General features: G+C 44.4%; 1 protein-coding gene across 2 annotated transcripts in view; it reads right to left on the bottom strand.

Moving 5' to 3' along the window:
• The window catches only part of LOC109324371 (L-threonine ammonia-lyase-like), a 54,439-nt gene that overhangs the window by 4,213 nt on the left and 27,322 nt on the right, over window positions 1-22,904 (bottom strand). For both annotated transcript variants that reach the window (XM_019556358.1, XM_019556359.1), the window contains 6 exons: window positions 22,014-22,179; window positions 18,018-18,114; window positions 16,762-16,837; window positions 15,533-15,658; window positions 14,113-14,280; window positions 12,677-12,734 (listed from right to left, as the gene is read on the bottom strand). In XM_019556358.1, coding sequence (XP_019411903.1) covers window positions 12,677-12,734; window positions 14,113-14,280; window positions 15,533-15,658; window positions 16,762-16,837; window positions 18,018-18,114; window positions 22,014-22,179 — 691 coding nt within the window. The remainder of the gene's footprint in view (window positions 1-12,676; window positions 12,735-14,112; window positions 14,281-15,532; window positions 15,659-16,761; window positions 16,838-18,017; window positions 18,115-22,013; window positions 22,180-22,904) is intronic.

The following is a 22,904-nucleotide window of genomic DNA, read 5'->3' as shown; positions in this document are numbered from 1 at the left end:
CTCCCAGCCTGCTGGCCAGGTTAGGCCATCCCTGATTGACTCCCCAGCATATGCCCCCAACCCCTGCTGTCCCCCAACAGGAGGTTGAGGAATCCCCTGTCCAGGTGCTGGTTCACCTTGGAGGAGCCTCCCTCTCAAGGGGTTTTCCTTCAGCCTGGGTTTCCCAGCCCAGGCAGCCCTGGGGAGCCAAGGGAAATTCTCCCCCTCCCACTTCCCCACAGCTGCTTGCCCCAGCTGCTGTGAGTCTGAGGCAAGCAGCTGTGGGGGAGTGGGAGAATTTCCCTCTGCTCCATGAGGCTGCCTCGAGCTGGGGGACCCTGGCCTGGGGTGGGAGGAAGCCACCCAAGGCAGAGGTTCCTTGGTGTCCCTAGCTCAAGGGACTTCTTCCCCCTCTCTCCTGTGGCAGCACCTGAGGCAAGCAGCTCTGCAGGGGTGGGGGAATGAGGAATTTTCCCTGCTTCCAGGCTGTCCCCAATGGGGGAGGGCTGTGGAGAAGTAAAAAGCCCTCACCACAGGGGCTTTCCTTTCCCCACATGCTGTGTAGGCCTGGGCTAGTTGCATCTGGGAGTCTGTTCCCCTGCCCCCCATCCCCATGGGTTGACAGATGCAGGCAGGAAACAGGTTAGGGAGCAGAGGAGCAGGGCAGTCCCTGCTCTATTGCAGCAGACAGCAAAGCACAGGGCTGCAAAGCATCCTGGGATGCTGGGGATCTGTGAGTTAAATTGAACCAGGAAGGGATCTGGGACAGAAATTCCATAAACCAGTTGGACCTAAATCAGCTAAATCACCTCAGTTCTCAGGATTCGGCAAAGCTGGCTGCTGTGGTCCCAGCCTGCAGCTGGGAGCCATGCGGTGCCAGAGCAGCTAGCTTGGGGTAGAGGAGTGGTGGCAGCCTCAGGCAGGGAAGCGTTGAAAGCGGCAGCAGGCGGGGGACAGTGGGAGCAAGCAGGCATGAGGAGCGCAGCAACAGTTGGGTGGCAGCGTGGGGCCCATGCCAGTGCACCAGGGCCAGAGCCAGTGAGGCCCAGGGTGGGGCAGGAGTAACATGGAGCCCAGGCCGGTAGGGGCTCAAGCTGGGCCAGTTCCCCCTCTCCCTGCTGGTGCAGCCTGTCCTGGCTCCATAGATCCTTGCCAGCCCCACCTGCACTCTTGCCTTCCCACTCTAGTCCCTGTCGGTGCTGGCCCTGGGACACCAGCGCGGGCCCCTTGCTCCTGCCCAGCTATTGCTGCACTCCCACACATCCACTGGCTCCCACTTGCCCCCCGCCTGCTGCAGCCATTTACCCACCACTGCCACTGCTCCCCTCCACCTGCCCCTGCTCCCGTCAGTTGCTGTGGTACCACATGGATCCTGGCTGCAGCACTGGACCGTAGGATACAACAGGAGCCGGCCTGGTCCCTGTGATTCTCTGCTGGCTCTGTGCATTGCTGGCCAGGCTGGCTCAGCTCCTGCTGTGTCCTGCAGTCTCAGCCATGCAGCTGGGACATGGTGCTGGAGCAGCAAGCTGGCAGGGGAGGGGAACGGGATGGGACAGGGAAGTGGCAGAAAGGCAGTGGTGGCAGACTGGGGAGGGGAGAGTAGTGGTGAGCAGCAGCATGGGGCTGCGCTGATGCCCCAGGGGCAGGACTTGCAGGAGTGTGGAGCCTGAGCCAGAAGAACGCTGGTAGGGTCTCTGCCTGCCATGGGGAGGGGGAAGGGCTGTAGGCAAATCCTCGCCCTCCACACATGCCACAACCCTCCCCAGCCACCCTCCCCCCACACACTCACAGCCTCCCACAAACCTCATACCCATTAACCCACATACTCCCCACATGCCTGCCACACCTATCCCCCCACACACACACCCACACCCTCCCCCACACACCACATACCCACACACCACAAACCTATACCTACCCCCCACACCCTCCCATAGTATACAAAAGTAAGACTTCATTTTAAGCTATTACACAATCAATCACCTCTATGTACATTACACAAACACATGTAAACCAGGACAAAAATATTTTTTAAAATCAAATTAATGAACATTGTAGTATATGTTTGATTTTTAGAATATCATTTGGTATTTTTCTGGTTCCAAGATGGCAAACCCTTGCTGAAAGGAGTACTTACTGGGGGCAAGGGGAGGGACTTCTGGTGGCAAAAGTCAGGGGGTGGGACTTCTAGTCCCAAGATGGTGACCAGGGGGTGGGGCACCTTGTCATGGGGCAAGGCCACCCTTGTGGCCCTTGGTGGCTTGCCAAAACTCAGTAACTGGCCCTCCACCTGAAATAATTGCCACCCCTCTCCTGGAACAATGATTTTCAATGTTTGTTGTACCAGGACCCATTTGTAAACATCAGTGACCAATCCCAACCCAGTGCACCTCACTCCTGACCTACTGCCCCCTGTGTCCAGGCCCCAGCCCCACAGTGTGGAGCAGGTAGGAGGTAGGTTGGCAGGCAGGGGGTGTGTATGGGGCATGGACCCCAAGAAGCCCCTTGCAGGCTGGAACTCTGTCAGCCTGCAGGGGAAAAGCCAGGTTCCAATGTTTTTCTCCTTTAAAGGAGAATCCATTTTTAAAGTTTGTTTACAACCCTTTCATACATTCTTGTGACCACGTTTGGGTCACGACCCATGGGTTGAGAAACGCTGCCCTAGAGCATGCCACAGCAGAGCATACCATGCCTGCCACACTTCAAAATGGATGTAGTAGAGCTTGTGCACTTAGTGGTGTACATCCCATACTCTCTCTTAGGAGTGATTACTGTAATATGTCCAGCACAGGATGTATTTTGTGTTGAGCAGGCATGCCATACTTTGCTGAGGTACTCCCAAGTGCAGTCTTGCACTGATGTAGACATGACCAAGTCACAATACCATTCTACCCCTACCTGGAAAGCAGCATGTGTTTGTAAACTCAGAACATGGAAAAGAAAAAATCTGGAGTAGGTTGGGAATTCTGGTTATAAAAGTTCTCGTGTAGTTTTTTAAAACAAAAATACACACCTGGCTCAGAGGGATTTATTAAAATTGCCCTGAACAAGAACAAATGATTCCTGGCTTGAACTGAGTAAACTCTATGCAATAAAACCAAGTTCTACACCAGCAATGTGAGGCAGGAAACAGCTGCTCACAGAAACACATGTAATGTTATTGTAAAGGAAGAGCAATGTTTGACTTATGAATTAAGATTTTGCTGAACAGCCAAAACATGGGAGAGTGAGAGAGGTGGTAAATCATAGCCTATCAACCTTTCCCCATCACTACCTTTTTGGATTAAAAGTTTGATTGAATTTAAGGGCTAGGGACACACATTATGCATAAGCCAGTTTAAGTGATCAGAAACTGGTTTAAATCTGTAACAGAACATAAGTTCAGTGCACATAAACCAATTTCAAAATGGCTGAAACTGGTTTAAGATAAACCTGGTTGAATGTAGTATCATACTTAACTGATTTGGGTCAAACTGATTTACCCAATGTCTGTCCCAGACCTCTTTCTGTTTTAAGTTAAACAAGAATCCCCAAGATGCTTTGCAGCCCTGGGCTGTGCTGTCTGCTCCAGAGAACAGGGCTGGCCCCACCCCTCTGCTCCCTAGCCAGAGCTCCAGCAGAGACTGCAGGCACAGCAGGGTCTGCCTTGCTTCCCCCTGCCTCTCCCCCACAACTACTCAAGCAGGGTTCCCCTACCTCCCTCCCTCCCTCCCCTCTGCCACTGCACAGACCTGAGCCCCATGGACCCTAGGCATATGGTATGCTAGCTAATGCCGAGAGGTGTCTGTGTGTGTGTGCCTCCAATTTCACTGGGACAGGCAGACAGAACAGAGTCCATTTAGGACTTTTCGGAGCTAATCAACAGGTCAGCTGGTAATGTCCCTCTGTTTCTTCCTTGGAAAAAGCTGTTTAAGAAAAGCTTCAGCTAATGAGGGAAGTTTTTGTTTTGTTGATGGGCTGATAAACGTTATGTTATCAGCCCCCTGCTGGCTCTAGCACCTGTCAGGCTTGCAGACAGTATGTAGAAGCAGGGAGAGAAAGATTGAAAAACTCAGTATCATCAACAGATGCATGCACTGCACACCCCCTCTTTGGCTCAGAGTCCTAGTTGGAGTCTGACGTCTGGCAAGGTCTGTGCCCCTCAGCTTCTAGCCTGAGCCACTGCAGGCATGTGCCTGCATTTCTTCAGTCCAGAGGGAATGTCTGTACAGTTGCAAACTGGTTCAGCCTAGACAGGTTAAACTAACCTGCAAAGATTGAATCAATTCAGGCTCAGGTTTTTTGAATGCCTGTTCCTAGCCAAGGTGTGCACATATCATGTATAACTTTAAACAAAATTTTGGATGAGTGCCACAGAAATGGCTTCTTTGCCAACTGCCAGCATGCCTCAATGTAGACCTCAAAGCTCCTTGCCTTCCTAGTCATAGTTCTCTTCTGATGCTGCCAGTCATATCAGTTTATACTGTGGTTTTTGTGGTGTGGAAAAGAATTCACTAGCAAACATACTGGACCAAATGTATTTTCTCTTCACTGTACCAATTGGGATTTTTGAACACTGACATACTGACAAGCTGTTGATGGGTAACAAAGCCTTGGAGAGCCTTTTTCTTTCTGTGTTAAGTCATTTGATTTTATTTACACTCTGACCTCACTCTAGTCAATGCTGTATGAGACATATGAGGTTTATATGAATGAAATATGCAATATAAAACATGCAACCTAGACTAAAAGGAATATTATGGGTAATGCCCATAATATTAATTGAGGTTTCCCACTCTCAATTAAATTACACAGTGTATTCTTAACTACATCTCTACTGTATCACAGATGTCTAATTATAATACTATTCCTCAGCAAGCATGATTAGGGACAGCCTGTCAATGACAGCTGCATTTTTATAAGTGCATAAATATATTCCTTGTTTTGGAGCAAGAAGAGGGCACAATGGGAACATTTCTAAAAGATGACAGGGCTATCATAAAATCATAGAAAATTAGGGTTGTAAGGGACCTCAGGAGGTCATCTAGTTTAACCCCTTGCTCAAAGAACCGTCCCAGCCGAGGCTTTGTGTAGCTGGGTCTTAAAAAACTCCAAGGATAGAGAGTCACTATCACTAGCAACCAACATGGATTATTAGAAAAATCATAACAAGCCAGGTTCATTTCCTTTTTTGGACAGGGTAACTGGGTTCGTAGGTAAGAGAAATGTGATCAATATAATATAGCTGGACTTCTGACATATGCCACATTCAATTCTAGTAAGTAAAACTGGAGAAAAATGGACTAGATAGAAATACTATTAGATGGATGTACAACTGGTTGAATAACTTGAAGGAAAGAATAAAAAATCTATTTGTAGATCAACATCAGAACAGCAGGTCTGTCTGAAATGTTCAGTCACAATTTTGTTTTGAGTCCAGTTCTCGAACATTTTTTTAATGACTGAAATAGAGATACAGGGCATACTGGCCAAATCTTCAGGTGACAAACACTTGGAAGGATAGGATTACAATTCAAAGGAATCTTGATAACTTGTGCTATAGATAACATGAAATTCAACATACAGAAGAAAAATCAAATGGGCATGTACAGAATGACTGACTTGGCAGTAGTTCAGGTAAGAACAGTTACGGTAAGCCACAAACCCAACAGAAGTCAGCAATGTGATGATGTTACCAAAAAAATCACATATTGGATGCATTAATAGAAGCACTGAATACGAGAGATGGTAGTACAGACCTATGCTGGAATTCTGTGTCCTTTCCGTTTCACATTTTTTAAAGATGTAGAGAAACCATACAGAACCCAGAGGCAAACAACAACTATAACAAAGGGGTTGGAATGCAATCCTTCTGAGAAAGGGTTGACAGAAATAGATACATTTAGTTTGGAGAAAAGGATATTAAGGGTAGCAGTTTTCATGTATTTGATAAGCTACTGTAAATAAGATGGAGATTTTTTCTCTCCCTATAAAGGGCAGGACACAAAACAATTGACTCAAACTGCAGCAAAGCAGACTTAGATCAAATCTCAAGATAATTTTCTCAACTCTAAGACCAATATGACAATGGAACAAGCTACCCATGGAAGTTATGGAATCTCCTTATCTGGAGGTTCTCAAGAAGAGGCTGGAGAAGTATATACCTGGGAGGGTTTACAAAGAGTGAATCTTGCATCTGTGCAAAGGGTTGGACTAGGTGATCCATGACGTTGTCCCTTCCAACCCTTTGAATCTATGATTCTGTGCCTCTGGTTAGGTTTGCTCTTATCCCTATCTAACAGCAAAAACATCACTCAAGTGGTCAAGAAATGGCACAAATATAAAAGATATTATACAGTCTGTTCTGTTATAATGAGGTCCTTGTGCTGTTCTCATAACATAGTATCTAAGTGCCCTACAGTAATGAATTAAATGTTGTAACTGACATCTGCTATATGTGGTTTGTTCTTTACTTGATCCTCTCCTTCAGAGGAAAATGTGTGAGCACAGTGCAGGGTTTTCATTTGGAAGGATTTTATTTCATACATTCCCACTGCTTAACATCTGTTAGAGATGTCCTTTAGTTGATATGGATATGTTTTCCACAGTCTTGGACAATCGTCCAGACAAGTTCTATCTCCTATATGGCTGAATCTGAAAGAAAATTCCATCATGCTATAGGAGTGGGACTATTGATCATGGTCTTCATCTCAGAGCCTTAGTTGGGTTCTTTTAGATGTGCTCAGTTCTAGCTATTGAATACCCTGAAGATAAGGAATATATGATGTAAATATATACTTTTCCTCAAAGACTAACCTACAGGGGCATTATCTGCATCCTTTTTCATATGCCCTAGATCTGCCTGCTAGCTGTTAATCCCCATTATAGCAAGTGACTCCATCTGGACACCACAAATACTTTAAAACCAAGAGAAAGTATTATTTCTGAGGTACCCAAAAAATGTGGGTTGTATCCTACTGCTTTCAGTCATGCCAGGAAAGAATCTGCTTCTCATTTACTAGGGGCCTTGTGGGGAGGAAGGGAAGAAAACTACTAAAGCAAAAAAATAGCCGCATGCTGGATATCAGGGAGCATATTTGAGGAAGCGGAAAAAACTCAGGTCTGGCTTGTAATTACTTTATCCAGACTGAATATCTTATGCAACATGTATTCCCATTGACATTCAAGGTGAGCTTCTGGTGGAGGTGAATTCAGCACAAGTGAGGAGACCACAATCTGGTCATCAGTGAACAAGACTGATTTAGGAAGAGAACAGCCGTAGAATACTATGGTTGACTGTTAAGGAAGTAGAGCTTCTCCATCTAAATGGGGGAGATCTTCCAAAGCATAGGATAATCATGGAGGTTCCATGTGCCCTGTGATCCAAGGCTCAGGGAATGTACTTTTCCCTGGATCTGACCCTGACTTTATTTTGCTGTTGTTTATTATCTTACCCCAGTGTCAAAGTAAACAGGAAGGGCCTGTCAGATTTTTGTCATTATTGTTTTAGAATATCAAAATATCTGGAATCCATTAAGACATTTCCAATAGGGCTGTGCCAAATGGTTATGTTTCATTTTGGTTTTGGATTCAGCGTTTCGGAGGGAAAGTGATTCATTTCGGTATTTCAGATCACTGTCCTGTTTCGATTCGGCCGAATCTGTTTCAGAGTTTCAACGCTGTTTTGGCCATAGGCTATAATGGGGAATCACTAAAATGCCTATAACTTTGTCATTTCTTGCCTGATTCAGATGAAAATTGCAGGGATGGTAGCCCCTTCTGAGGGCAGGAAGTCTGCCAAGTTTCAAGGAGATAGGAGCTGGGATTTCTGTGAAAATGTACCTCAAACTTTTCTAAGAAAAACTAGTATCACCTGCCAGCAGTGGCAGCATGCTGTAATCCTGTGTGCAGATCTGGGGGCACGCTCCCCCCAGGAAGAGTCTGGCACAGCCCTGCATCCCTCTTGGGGGCACAGGCCCCTGGATCGGTGTGTAAGATGACAGCAGGCTGCCACTGCCAGCTGGGGCCAGGACTAGGTTCTTTCCAGTGCTCAGCACAAGCTGTGCCAGGCAGACTCAGGTGCTGGCACTGGCCCCAGCCAGCAGCCACAGCATGCTGTCATCCACGTACTCCGCAGCCAGTGAGTGTGGAACTTTAAAAAAAAAAAGACCTGTATTCACTGGCTGTGGCAGCGGCAACTGGGGCCTCTGCATGCAGCACGGTGGGGGGGGCAGCAGGGATTCTCCCTTCTCCCCCTGGCATCTGCATGGCAGCTGCCCCATGATGTAGGTGCAGCATGGCTTGGCAGGGCACCGCGCACTATCCTGGAGGTGGGACAGATACACCTGTCAGCCAGAGCTCCAGGTTCAATTCCCCAGCTCTCTGATCATTCTCCCAGCTCTTCCCAGGGGCCACAGCCCCTAGATCTGCATGTGAGGTTTTAGCAGGCTGCTGCTGCTGGCTGGGAAAATAGCCCAGAGCCGCCGCCATCACCACCAGGCAGTGGTAGCCTGCTGTCATCCTGCAACATCTGGGGGCCCAGGCCCCACAGGAAGAGCTGGGGGAAGCAATCAGAGAGCTGGGGAAAAGATTGCGGAGCTGGGGAATGAAACCGGGAACGGGGGGAATGTTCAGGCATCTGAACATTTTCCCAGCTCCCAGTTCCATTCCCTAGCTCCCAGTTTGATTACCCAGCCTCAGGTTCGATTCACCAGCCCCCAGTTTGATTCCCCCACTCTGTGATCATTCCCTCAGCTCTTCCTGGGGCACAGGCCCCTGGATCTGCGTGTCTGGTTTCAGAAGGCTGCCTCTGTAGGCTGAAGCCAGCAGCAGCACCACAGTCTTTCTGGCACTCAGCGCAGGTGGCGCCAAGTGGCTGCCACTGACTCCAGCCTGCAGTGGCAGCCTGCTGAAACCCTGCTCACAGATCAGGGGCCCGTGCTCCCCAGGAAGAACTGGGGGGAAGCAATCAGAGAGCTGGGGAATTGAACCAGGAGCTAGATGTCAATAACAGAGCAGTCCTCCCCTCCCTCTTCTTAGTTTTTGTTTCCCTGGAAGCCCAGCTCCGAAACTCTGAAATTCTCTGAAACGTTTCTGAAATGTTTCAGAGCCTTCTGTTTCAATTCATAGTCAGCACTTTGAAAGCCAAAACAGCCTGAAACACCTGCAAAACAAATGGCTGCAGAAATTTTGCGCAGCCCTAATTTCTAACTGCATCAGGATAAAACAGGTCATGTGCTCTTGACGAAGTTTCCGTTGCTGCCTGACCAAAATGAACTGCAGTCTTCCCCATGATATAAATCTGCACTTGCTCCAAATGAAAGAATCCAAATTAGAAGCCTGAAGCAAGAAGTATCCAAAAGATGTTTTCACAGATTCCCAAAGAAGATACGCTAACACTGACAATCCTGTCTCACAAATCACTTCAGTAAGCAACTGCTAAGAACTAATTGTAGCCAACACATCAGCCAGCAAAAAAAATTAAATTTTTTTTCTCCATTCTTAGATTCTGTTTATTTTCTCCAAGAAAATGTTCTGCCAATGATTTTGTGGGGGATGCAACTGGATGTAACGCCTTCTTTTTGAATCCTTACCACCCCAGGATCAGAGTAACTGCAAATAACTTCCCACAGAGATATCTCAGTATGCATCAGATGAATAAACACATCAAAGCACACCACCACAGTAAAGAAATCACTTCATCTTCATGATGAATAGTCAGTAGATGCCAAGTTTCCCTCACTTGGAAATGAAAGAGTAAGTCATAGGAAAGATCAAACATTAAGGTGAAATTCTTGACTCAGTTTGTTTAACTTTCTGAATTAGCTACTCTAGTACTGTAGTTTAGTCAGAGACTTCATCTATATTTACAATAGTGTTACAGTAATGTGAACGGGGTTATTACTTTATCCCATGGTTAATATCCTAGTAGTTGTGATATATTACACACATACAGCACTGTGAAAGTATAAGCCCCCGATGTCTGGTCATTTATATTCAAACCATTAAAGTTTTGGCATTCAGCATGGTGTGGCTTTCCTGCCTATGCTTCTCTCTAGCAAAGGAGAATATTGAGAAATACCAAGCCCAAGGATAAAGCCTAATGCCAAGATCCAGGCACCTTCAAATCTTTGACATATTTATCTGGATTTCAACTTTGCGGCTCAGGCTAATCTCTAATAATCTCACAGGAAAATGCAGTCTTTTCCATTCCTGTTAAAAATAATTATGCAAATTCAATAGCAAGGTAATTCATTTAGTGAAACATTCTGACCCCTTGAATGTTCTTTATTTCCGTTGGATAGCTATCAAAATTCTCTTGCAGTACAAGTTACTCTGAGACTACCAGAACAAACAGCCAATGAAAATAGATCATGGAGGCAGACATTAGCACATGGCATACATTTTTTTATGAGATATGATTTTAAGATTCAGATAAATGAGACTCATGACAAAGACTGCAATAGAAATGGAAAATTCTTGTAATGCTCTCTGCCAAGAGACTAGGAAAGTTAATTAGTTCAATTTACTTGGCAGCATAAATTCAAATGTTAAGAATTTTATAAAAATCTAATAAAGAAACTTCTAGAAGAGATCTAAGGGCCACAGCTTTCAGCTGAAAAATAGTTCTCTTCTGAACAAGGTAAAATGAGGAGGGACTTTAACTATGCCCTTATTCAACAGTGATTTCAGGATGGTACAAAAGGGCATGTGTCCCATGCATGCATCTGGCAGGTGAGACCAGAGCTCTCAATGGCCTCAGCTGCCTGTTCTTGGGATAAACTGGCTGGATCCCTCTGTGAATCTGCCTTTGCCCCTATGTTATCCAGATGTAGGGTAACTGTAACAGGGCACTGGGGATACCCACCACTTCAAGGAATCAGACAGGCCTAGGGAACCTTCGGCAGGTGCGGCCAGGCCTAATCAGTGAGTCAGCAGACTTGGGGGCTGACACCGGAGGCTGGTTAGGAGAGCCACATGCCGGGAGAGAAGGAGAGCTGGGCTGGGTCAGTTCGAATTATGACAGCAAATGGAGTCATCTGAGAGGAGGGCTTGAGAATAAGGGGTCCAAGCACACAGTAGGGCCAAGAGTAGAGAGAGCCATGAGATGAAGTCAGGGTCAAAGGGCCCAATAGCCACCAGCCCTGGAGGGAGGCAGAACCTTGTAGGGAGGCCCATGGGGGAAGGCAGGAAGACCAAGTAGGTCTGATTGGTTCTGGGTAAGTCTGAAAACTGCACACTGCAGGGGTTGGTTAGTGTAGTGCGGTTGCCTGTGGTGGGGCAGCCTTCAGGAAATGGCACACGTGGGCCACTTCAGGGGAAAGTCTCAGCCCTCACTGCCTTGTGGGTTACCCTGTGGAAGGGGAAGGCTAAAGGAACACACCCTGATAGAAAAGCATGGGGCAAAGAAGATCATGTGGATCACAGGAGTCCACTGGATGGGGTAGAGCTGGGAAGGCCAGAACAAAACTGAGCCAGGTCTGAGCAGAGTTGGGAAGGCTGGAGCAGAACTGAGCCAGGTCTGAGTGGAGCTGAGAGGCCTGAACTAAGGAGTATGGCCCAGTTAGGGGCATGAGTCATAAGGTGGCCCAGTTGCAGGCACGAACCGGATGAGACAAGAATATGGCCCAGTTAGGGGCATGAGTGTGGCCCAGTTGAGATCATGAACCAGACATGATGAGTAGGATACCAAGGCATTGGACATGGTGTAGGGAAGGCACAGAGCCGTGTGATTGGCCTTGGAAGCTGGGGCTACAAGTTGAAGCTCATCTTAGTAAGATCAGGGCAGCCTTCCACAGCATACAGATATAAGTTAACAATGAGGCATGGCGGGCTAGTGTGGGACGGACTGGTCTAGACAGGGTAGGAGAATTTTTTGGGGGTGCCTTGGCATCACCTTGTCACAGTAACATTTTCAAAAGTGCCTATGTAATTTAGGAGATAAAGTTCTCTATTTTGAGATTAGGAATTTAAGTTACTTGGACATCTTTTAAGTGACATCCATTTTCACCTTTGTTGGTAGATCCATGTGTTTGGCCTGTGTCCTTTGCAAATTTAAAGCCCCTGATCCAAAATGGTAATGGCAAAAAGAAATACTGATCAGCTGAGTGTTTCAAAACAAATTGGGATCAACACAGTTATCCAGGACACATTTAGTGATCTAAGAAATAGTAATCTAAGAATCCTTCCCATTGGCTGGCCTGCTAAAGAGCCTAAATAGGACCTCTTCATACCACTTGGAGCTGCAGTCTCACAAGCTAAGGACTAGACCTGGGCAGTAGCTGGATTGGGGATTACCAGTAAAGTCAGTAGAACTGAATCAATGTAAAACTGATGTCACAGAGGAGACCCAGATGTGGGGAGTTTTAGATGAATGTGTTGATTGGTGACATTCCTCCCTTTGAGTCACATTGAACTAACTACCCTCCAAAGGGATAAGGTTGATGTTCGTATATGTTCAGAAGAACTTTGCCTAAGTATGAACTGTTGCTCACCAGTTCAGATAATTACAATTATCCTACAAAGATGCAAAGGGAATTTTCAGTTGGATACCATTGTTTGTTCATGACTTCCAGAATAAATAACTCTAGGATCCATCCATCTACACATCATAACTCTATGATACTAAGAACTGGGATATTTTACTGCTGGCTTTTCAATGACAGGAGAGCAATGCATGTATTAACGCATTAAATAATGTTTGTGTTTCTCCCCTTACCTCATTAGTGAAGAGATCAGATGTCACAAACATATGTTCTTGCTTAATATCCAACACCCTAGAACAAACAAATTAGAGATCACTGCAAGCCCTTGTCATTGTCAAATTATTTTCTCTGAGCATTTGGATGATAAACACATCCATACATGTCCCTCTAATATGCAGCTAGGTTGAAATAAATGTGAATTCAAAGCACAGGTTGTTCACATCTCTCAATATTTTGAGCTCCTTTCTAGTTTGTCTTCCTGACACCTACTGGACCACAATCATGCCATTATAATTTCACTGAAATCAGTACATCAGTTGTATTTTTATTGTATCAATCTTAGGGAGAATTAAGTTGTGCCAAAATGCAACAACTATAACTCATTCAACAAGCTGAATATTTTCCATTGCCAGCTGCCTGCTAGTGTATTACACTGTTTCTGGATGGGAGCAACCAAAGACAGGATAAAAAGCTAAAATTAGAAGCATTAAATATCCTGTGGAAATTTAATCCTTTAGAAATTGTTCCAGGTGTATCCTCCACTGCCTCTCTCCCTTCCTCTCCTAAATATTTTCCCATAAAGTCATCTGGCTGTATGTTTTCTTAGCACCTATCCATAGCTCTGAGTTCCTTTGTAAAGGAAAAGGCTACATTTAATTGTTAAACGTGTACACAGGCCAGCCATTCGCCTGTAAGGAGAGAAGTTGGTACTGAACTCTGTAACTTTCCATACTTCTATTAGAAACTCAAGTAACTAGAGAAAAGACAAATAGGGTGTCTGCAGCATTTCAAATAACGTTTTTCCTCAGAGTTTCCTAGCTAGTCAAACCAGAATATTTTATAGACATCTATCAATTTGAACATTTTTGACAGAAAGTTTTCAGAAGTCCAGGGGGAACTCTGTTCAGCTAGAGAGATTCAAATAAGAAACCTGGGCTTTTTTCAGTTGGAAAAACAGACCTTTCAAAACGATTCAGCTTTTCACAAACTCCTGTAAGAGGTTTAGGGTTCATTCTGATGTGCAACGAAAACAAATGTTGAAACTTTGGAAGTTTCATGAAATGGAATTGCTGGGCTTTAGTCAGCTGTAGAAACTATTACAAGCCTTCAGCTTGTCTCAGAAAATAATTCATGCTTTCTCCAACACAGAGACTTTGCCATTTTTAGAAGCAATGAAATTCTACAGTTCACTATATCAGATGAGCCATCCAGAGTAGGATATTTGTAGCACCTATTTTACAGGCTACATACCACCACTCACTTTGTAACCGGGAAACATTTTCTGAGACTGACTACAATAGCAGATGATAGATTATTTGAGTTATGTTAGTTACTAAATAAATCCATTTACTTTCAGCTGATACTTAAAGTCATTGATTGCATTCAAGAAACCATTATGTTATCTTCTGAGCAGTGGCCAGCCAGCAGCATCCACATGATTCTGAATTACCTCACGTCTTCCCGAGCCAATATCTCCAGTAACTTTGTAATATCCCCTGGGCAGTCAGAGAGCAGGAGGGAAAATTTGCACATTCTGTTGTCAAGGGTCAGGGCACGATCTATGCACTGTCGCATCAAAGGCAACTCCAGGTTGCCACTGCATACAGCAATCGCCACTCTGAAAGGGAAGAGCGAACAGGGTCTTTCCTGCTTGTCTGAATAAAGTGAAAACAGAATATCACAGTTGCATCAGTAACTGCAGAATATATTACATATCTAGCAGAGGTTCTTTTGGGACTTCCAAGCTCCCTGTCACATATCTAGGAGCCTGAAAATGCTGATAGTGTCTACTCCAGAATAGAACATCTAAATCTCAGGAGAGTCATAGCTTGAGACAAGGCAAGCCCCCACCATGCCGTGAGAGCAGCTGTGGGAAGGTCTTAGAAATCAGGATCAAATTATTCCCTTGTGTTTCTGAGAGACTGAACTAAGTGTTTTGAATTTTCTGAAATATAAATCTTCCTGACTCTTTCTCCTATAGAAAACCTTGACAATATCAGTATTCATTCCATACCTTGCTCAAAATGTTGGAATTTGCCAAAGAGTAGAAATTTAAAAATTTAACAAGCCAAAGGTACTGAGACAGGTACTCGGAGAACTAAGTAACAGTAATAAACATGATGTAATTGTAAGTAGTGCATGACATGTTTGAAGTGGAGCATAAACACTAATGAAGTTTCACTTTGCAGAGAGGATGTGTGACTTGTGTCAAGTCAGTGGCTTGGCTGGAGAAGCACAACGCAGAGCTCTAGAATCCCAAACCCTGTTTTCTCTTATTCATAGCACACCACTGCATCTGACTTGCCTTTTCTACAAGCTACTTTTCACCCTAAATACCCAAGGTATGCTTGGCAACATATATTTTCCTGCTCAGCCTATAAAAATCACTCACAAATTTTGTGCAGCCAGGATCCTACAACACTCCCTCCGCCCCCTCCCTCCCCAATCTTGTATTCCGGGCTACGTCTTGAGTTTGGGCTCAGTCCTATAAAGTAGTGATTATAGGGACTTTGATCCAAAAGGCATTTTTGCAATTTATGCACATGCTTAACTTCAAGCCCGTAAGTAATTTCACTGACTATGGGCCAGAGGGCTTGGTATTGAATACTTGGTGTAAACTGCTAGATCTGTTAAGCATAATGGAAGGTCTTCAGTAGAGGCTGGCCTCATCTCCCTTTCAGCCAGCTGTCCCCTTCTTCTAGAAGCACTACTCCTTACCAGTGTGGGCAATCTCACGGATCAGGATGAGGGAAAACAACAAACCCTTCTCTGTCTGAGAAGTACAGCGCTCTCTTTCTCTCTCTCTCTCCCTTTTGGGTGACTTCCCTGATAAGGTCTATTTTGTAATTGCTGCTTTGTAGGCACTGTACCTTTTACTCTTTAATTCTGGCAGCTTCCCCGCAACTAAAGCCGCAAGTCCAATAGCCCCTTCTGCATCAATTGTGGCTCGCTCATATTCTAGCAGCCTCAATATGGCAATGAGAATGTCCTCCTCCCTAAGGCAAAAAGAATGGTGTTAGAACTAGCAAACTGCAGAGTGAATACACAATAAACCCCCCAAAGAGGGTTAGGAATAAGGTACAAGATATTTATAATATTAAGGGATCCTGTTTGTCCTGTGGTTGGTTTATTCATCAACCTCAGCATAGCATTATAGGAAACTAGGTTGCTGAGCATGAACCCAGGTCTTGAACACATGCTGACAAAGATGTCATGGAACTGTTTGCAAGAAATGTTCACATCAGTATTCTGGCTGGATAATTCAACTGGATAAGTACTTTCTGTCAACCAGCACTGACCCCATTATTTTGATGGGACATCAGATTAGAGGTGTTCCACTGAGTGTTCAGAATTGCTATATCATATTACTGTATGCTGTCAAAGGGTTGTTTTACAGCAGGAAGGTCATTGAACCTCTCACAGTGGTTTTAAGAGAAGTAGGAATTAACCCTTAACTGGCATAACATGGTATAATTTACCCCATCTCAGGATCTGTCCCACAATTCATCCTTGGTTTGATCAGAAATGAAGACAACAATTACACAGCAGATGTGACAAACTTCAGTTATAAATTCCTGGCAGCCTACTCTTCATAATAGCAGCCCTGTATTCCCCACACCATTCCTATCATTTCAGCTCTCACCTTTTCTCCTTTGTTTATATGTCTCTTAATGCCCCTTTGCTTTTCCTTTTATGCATGCAGATACTATTTAGGACACTGAAAGAACAGTTACAGGATACTTTTACTATAAATAGACATTATAATAAACCTAGCTTAATGAACACCAAAGGAGATGGGAAGATAAATGCTACTTAAAGTAACGCACAGATATTGCCGTAGTTACTGTTATCTTCCCAAGGGCCTCATCCGACATTTACTGAAATCAGCAGAAACTGCTTTTGCTGTTAGAGTATCTGTTCAGGTTCTAGTCTGAGTTTTCAGTGCCACATAGGCAAAATTCTTAAAAGTTAATGGGACTAGGGACTTATCAGGCTATCAGGAAGACACCTCTGTAGCCCATCTGAAACATACAACATTACATTTAAAATATGCCCATTCAAAGTAACATTGCTGGGTATATTTTCTTTCTCTACTTACCTCACAGTAACAACTTTGTCTACAAGTTTTCCTGTCAACTGGAAAGAGTTGGTGCCAAAGCAAGGCCCACTCACATCTGCAGATTTAAGTGACATATGAAAAAATGAAGCTGGCTACTTTAGGTATGTCCAAAGTTGTCTAGAGGTCCAGTGTCATTTTGTTTTATGTTGGCTATCAATTGAAATAGAATAAGAACAGTAGCTTGTCATTATGCTGTCTTAAAAATAAATGCTTTCGACACTTGTTAACCTGTTAACACGAAAGAGTAAATATCTGCCCTCAAAGAGTTTATAATGTAAAACTCTATTTATGCATTTAGACCCAGGCACCTGCCCCCCTACAGTAATACAACTTCATCAGCTTCAGTGATGTGACATCCATCTGGTTCTCAATGTGTAAAGAGGCATAAAGAGAAGTTAAAAATAACATGTTTTTGTTACACCGCGGATTATGTGGTAGCAACACAAAGGAAGGGGAGGCTTTACTAAGAAAGGTAAAAAGTTTGGTTTTTGACACCTCTAGTTTGAGAAAATGGTGAGGCTCTCAAGATAGATAAGTAAGAGAGGGTACAGGGCACACAGAAAAACTAAGGTGAGTAAGAAGGAAGGGAAGACTTGTGCAGGCTTGCACAGCCATATTTTCAAAGGTGTTTATCATCTGTAACAGTAAACAACATCAAAGTAGCAGGTTCTCTGAAAATGAGGTATTCAGCTATTTCTTTGTTTGTTTTCCAGATTTCTCTGCACATAAAAAAAAATGGTATCTAATTTTCAAGTACTGCTATAGAAGGCATCTCTGATCATTGTTTTATAAAACTAAATACTTAAGCACCAGGTTTTTCTACCCTTCCACATCCCAGTGTTTGACCTGGTATGCTGTCCCACTGACTTTAGTAGGATAAGGTAATACTAGTTGTCAGTACAGGTGACAAAATTTGGTTCCAAAGAAGAATATTTACATTCCTAAGTCATCATCTGAGCATGAAAAGAACTAGAAATAATTATTAAAGCAGTGTTGGAGTACAGTTGTAGGTATGATGATCCACAAAATGTATGAAGGGATAATTTGTCATATTTTTTATTGGTTCACCTATATGGCTGGGAGAGAAATTTGAGATGCTTTGGCTACAAAGTACCCTCCCTCAACCCATGTTTATTACTGCATTCAACTAGACCTGACTTAAATTAACTGAAAAAGGAACACCAAGGTGGCAGAAATCCATAACAATTTGATTTTTTAGAAATTCTCTCTCTTACCTCCATAAAACTGATGATTGCTGCAGGCCTGGTCTTTGACAGGTTGCCCTGTCTTTAATGACTGTTGTAGTATAGGGAAACTCTCAGATTCAACACCCTTGGAAAAGTAAAAGAAATGATCATAACTATATTGCTCACATTAGTACAGGAGCCACCAACACCAAGGAAACAAAATGGAAATTCAAGAAAGGCCTAGGCAAAATGTATCAGGAGAGTTTGATATCTTTCTGAAACATATTGCTAATTTAATTTTAATATGCCCTTATTCTAAACACATGCTCTCAGGTCCTGGGACTAGGCTCCCACTTTAGTTTACTTCTGAGAAAAGGAGGGGAAGGGCTACATATATATAAAATTGAACAGAAATCTTTTCACCAAATGGAAAAAAAGCCCAAACCATTGCACAATATCAGGATTTAAATGAAGAAGAACTATAACTATACAGGAGAAGGAAAAACAGTTAATTTCAGTGCTTCAAGCTAAGTAGTAAGACTGTAAAAAGTAACAAAAAGCAAAATTGTATTTTAAAAATTCATTCAGTTTTAATCTAAGGTATTAGAGCTGATTTTAACCAACAGGTATAACCTCATTTTCTGCATGATTTACATCAAAATGAGGAAAATATACTGTGACCATCAGCAGGCTGTAGTTCCTGCTGGTATGCAGAGACAGCAAGGGCATGCTCTGTGGGTGGGGGGCGGGTGGCTCTTTAATTTGAGCGGCTCTCAGAGCCGCTATAATTAAAGTGCCGCTGTGTCTCCTGTATCAACATCCCCACACTTGAAAAGTGTAGTGGTGGCGCTTGAACTTAAGCTCATTCAACAAGCTTTAGTTCAAGCACCCCTGCCACCATTTTTAAGTGCAGGAACACTGATCACGAGACACAGGAGGCTGCTGGAGTGCAGCAATTGCCACACTCCAGCAGACTCGATCAATTAAGTTGGCTCCAACATGCTGGAATTCCAGCACATTGGAGCAGCCTTGGCTGTCATGTATAGGCACCCCAAAAGGTCTATATACCATGTACCGTCTCAAAATATACCTTAGGGTGCATATACATATTTGGGGAGGTTGGATCACATTAAAATGGCCACCCAATCTAACTTAGTTTGTCCAGGTGTGGACCATATGCTTAGATCCCTAGTTAGGTCCATTTAAGTGCAAACTATACTCAAGTTCCAGGAAGGTTAGATTAGCTTCCCAGCCCTGCCCCCATGAACCAGCCAGGTCCTGAGCCTACCAAATCCCTCCATCCTGCAGGCTGCTCCTGGTGCCAGTTTTATCAGTGTTGACCAATGCTGGGAGCCAAGTAAGTAGGTCCCAATGAAGAGAGGGGTGGAAGAATGGCAGGGTAGGTATGCTGGGGAGTGGGTCAGGGAGCTCAAAATAGCCTCTGGCCCCAAGGGATGGGGGAGAGAGACCCCCATCACCCCAACTCTCCATCCCCCATGCACCCCCATGCGGATGCCACCTGCCCTCTTGATCCCCCATTGGACTCCACTTGGCTCCTCAGTCACCCCATGGATGCTGTCTGCCCCCTCCAATCCCTCCATGAATACCACCTGCCCCCCTGAGCCACCGCACAGGCCCCACTAGCCCCTCCAATCCCTCCCACATATGCTGCCCATTCCCTTGATCCCTCCTGCAGATCCTGCTTGCCCCTTATCTCCTGATGGACCCCATGATCCACTTCCTGCGAGCCCCCCCATCCTAACTTACCTTAGTTCAGGTAGCCATTTTTTACTCAGTGTAACCTCCCCAAATGTTTGTACCCAACCTAAGTGATCCATAGGTCTTGTACTTATCCTCTGCACAGGGAAGGTTAATAACAAAACTTTGTAAATACCACATAATTTCAAAGCACTCGCACTCTGGAGATGCTGGGTATAGCTATGCTGACTTAGCACAGCCCCAAGGCATACTGTACTGGGTTGCCATGCCTCAATGCCATCCACACTATCTCCCAAAATGGAAGACACCACTCCTTGTGCATGGTGCTAGATATGTGCCAATAAGCCCTCCCAAGGAACAGAGCTTATTTTGGCTACAAACAGATGTTGCATTTATCCCAGAATAAAACCATTTTATTCTTGGGCAAAGTGTGATCATTCAGACATCCATGTCTGTTGTTCCAGAACAAACCTGGAAAAGGTTTATGGAATAAAAAAGTGTTAAGAGTTTGTCCTGGGGCACTGCAAGTACATCTGAATGGTTGTCCTGGGATTGTATTATTGAATCAATGTCAGAAAAGAAGCAATGCATTTCACTGCTTGTCAAACCCTGATTGGAAGGAAATGAGCAGTCAGTCACACCAATCCCCAGGCATTTCTGTTCTGGAACAAACACAGGCACAACTTGTCCCTGGGCAAGTTCAATACCTGTTCTTACCCTCAGAGCACAGTCAATGCTGCATTAAAGCAATTGCTCAGCTGTTGATTTGGAAGATAAAGCAGACGTACCATGCCTTGCTACAGTGCTCCATGGTGCCATTCTGAGGTGGTATAGACCTGCACTTTCTGTTTCTTCATTCCCTTATTTATTATGGTTTCTATTATACTCAGCACACATCTGTATTTTCCTTGGGCCAGGTTCTGAGGTCTTATTTCTAGGGTTTTGGTTAGAGCCCAGTAATTGTGTTTATGATAGCATGCATCATAAGCACTTTGGAGCCAACTAAAATCACTTGACTTTCTCTCTCTCTCTCTCTGTCTTGCCTGTAAGTAATCCCTAGGCATCCAGACATGCTGCCTGCTATATGTGTTCACAGTTTCAGTAAAGGTTTCCTTATTGTGGAATAGAAAGCTTTATTTTGTCTACAGTTTTGGCTGACTGTTGTTTAATTAAAAAAAATACAGTCTTCAATGTTGATCCGAGCAGGTAGCTTCTTCCATAAATAAGGATTAAGTCCAAAAACTTCCAATAAGCAGAGTTCCATAACATCCTGAAACCACTGAGACTTGCACAATTCTGATTTTAATTACTTTAGTTGACTTTAAAAAAGCTAACAAACAGTACTCAATGTTGAGAGCCTTGTTAAAAAAGACACAAATATGGAGAGACAGGGGCAGATCCAGAAGGGGTGCAATGGGTAGTCACATCCCCCTTTCCAATCATGCCATATGAAAAGCAGCTGGGGCCTTTTTTTCAGTCCCCAAAGCAGGTAAGAACTCTCTCCCTTTCTTCCACAAGGCACATACCCTCCCTTTGATTCCTCCCTTTCTCTACCCACCACTATGCCTGTTCTCACTGTCCTTGAGCTCCAGTTGGGCTGTGCAGACAGCAGGGTTCAGACAGGTTCCTTTTCCTGGTTCCCTATAAGCCTAGGATCAGGCACAGGGATGGGGAACTCACTGCCACTGCCACTGTCTCCAGTCAAGGTTGGCTCCATTTACCACCTAGCTGGAGTGGAGCAAGAGTTGCTCTGGAGCTTCCCTCACCTGCAGATCAGCAGAGGACAGCAGCAGTAGCAGCAAGATGGGAGCATGGGAAATAGATGGGGAGGAGAGGGAACATGCTGCTAAGCACAGAGGGGTGGGGAGGGGGTGCCAAGAATGGGGGTAGGGGAAGATTCTTGCATGATTTGGGGACTCAAAAAAATTTCCCTAGGTGCTGGATAGTCACCAGCATGGTCTGCCTGCCTCCAGTGAGGAGAGGCTGGGAGCTGGGGTGCAGCCACCCCTGCAATGGCATAGGCTGCTCCCACACCTTCCTTAACAAAATCCTTGCTGCACCCATGTATGGTTTTTGGTTTTATTTGAGAGTTTGGTTTTATTTGCCTTAGATGCAAATATGTTACTAAAAAAACAATAGGCAACAAACAGGCTGTCCAAACTATGAAACAGAATTCTCCTGTGTGATAAACATGGGGACAAATAACTCACCTACAGCATTTACATATTCATTGCCAGTATCATAGCAGAGCACAGTGCCATGGTGAAGTCTCAGAAACAGGAAGATAGTGTCATCAAGGACCAACATCTAAAAGGTGATACTTACAATCACAGAAATGTGTGGGTTCAGATGTTTGAGTGCAGCAGCTGATCCTGCCAGCAAACCACAATGTCCTCCAGCAGGGAAAATCACTGCATCCAACTTTGGCACCTGCTCATAAATCTCCAGACCCAGGGTACCCAGCCCTGCCAGGTAAATAGCACTGTCCTCCCTGCAGAGCAGAAAATGAAGTCATAGTGGAGTTGGGAATTACTCCCAGAACAATGGTTAAATCCATTACTTGCAAGATACAATTTATCAGAAAAATCCATATATGGAAACAAACCACAAGCAGAGTTAGGCTGGAGGCATGCAGTAGTTTACTACTATTGTTCAGATCATTGTATATTTTGCATCAGAATATACTGCAATGATGAACTTTAGCAATCCAGACACTTTCTACAGCAGTGCTAAGTAGAAAAGCAAAACAAACTGATGGTACTGCAAGACAGTCCTGTGAGGAGAGATGAGCTCAGATCCTCAGCAAAAATTTCAGAACCACTTTACAGTGCGCAATTAATCTGAAAGCAGCAGATATGATGGTTTCTATACTGGAGACTAAGGACGAAAGTGACAAATGCTTTACCAGAAGAATACACTTTGTCTGCTGCCCAAGTAGGTCTTCAGGCTACTTATCAAGTTACTTTAATAAATATGACCAAGTTGATTCTGTATTTATTGGAACTGCCATCAAATACATAAGTTCTTGGCAATGTCCAGTATCTTAGATTTCATAGATTTCATAGACATCAGGGCTGGAAGGGACCTCGGAAGATCATCGAGTCCAACCCCCTGCCCAAAGGGCAGGAAGTCAGCTGCGGTCATAGGATCCCAGCAAGATAAGCATCCAATTTACTCTTGAAGGTGTTCAATGTAGGTGCTTGAACCACCTCCGAT

This window comes from Crocodylus porosus, unplaced genomic scaffold (genome assembly GCF_001723895.1).
Source record: "Crocodylus porosus isolate Cpor-Errol unplaced genomic scaffold, CroPor_comp1, whole genome shotgun sequence".
Taxonomy (NCBI): domain Eukaryota; kingdom Metazoa; phylum Chordata; order Crocodylia; family Crocodylidae; genus Crocodylus; species Crocodylus porosus.
Note: the sequence above shows the minus strand (reverse complement) of the source record. Positions and strands in the feature narration are given on the sequence as shown.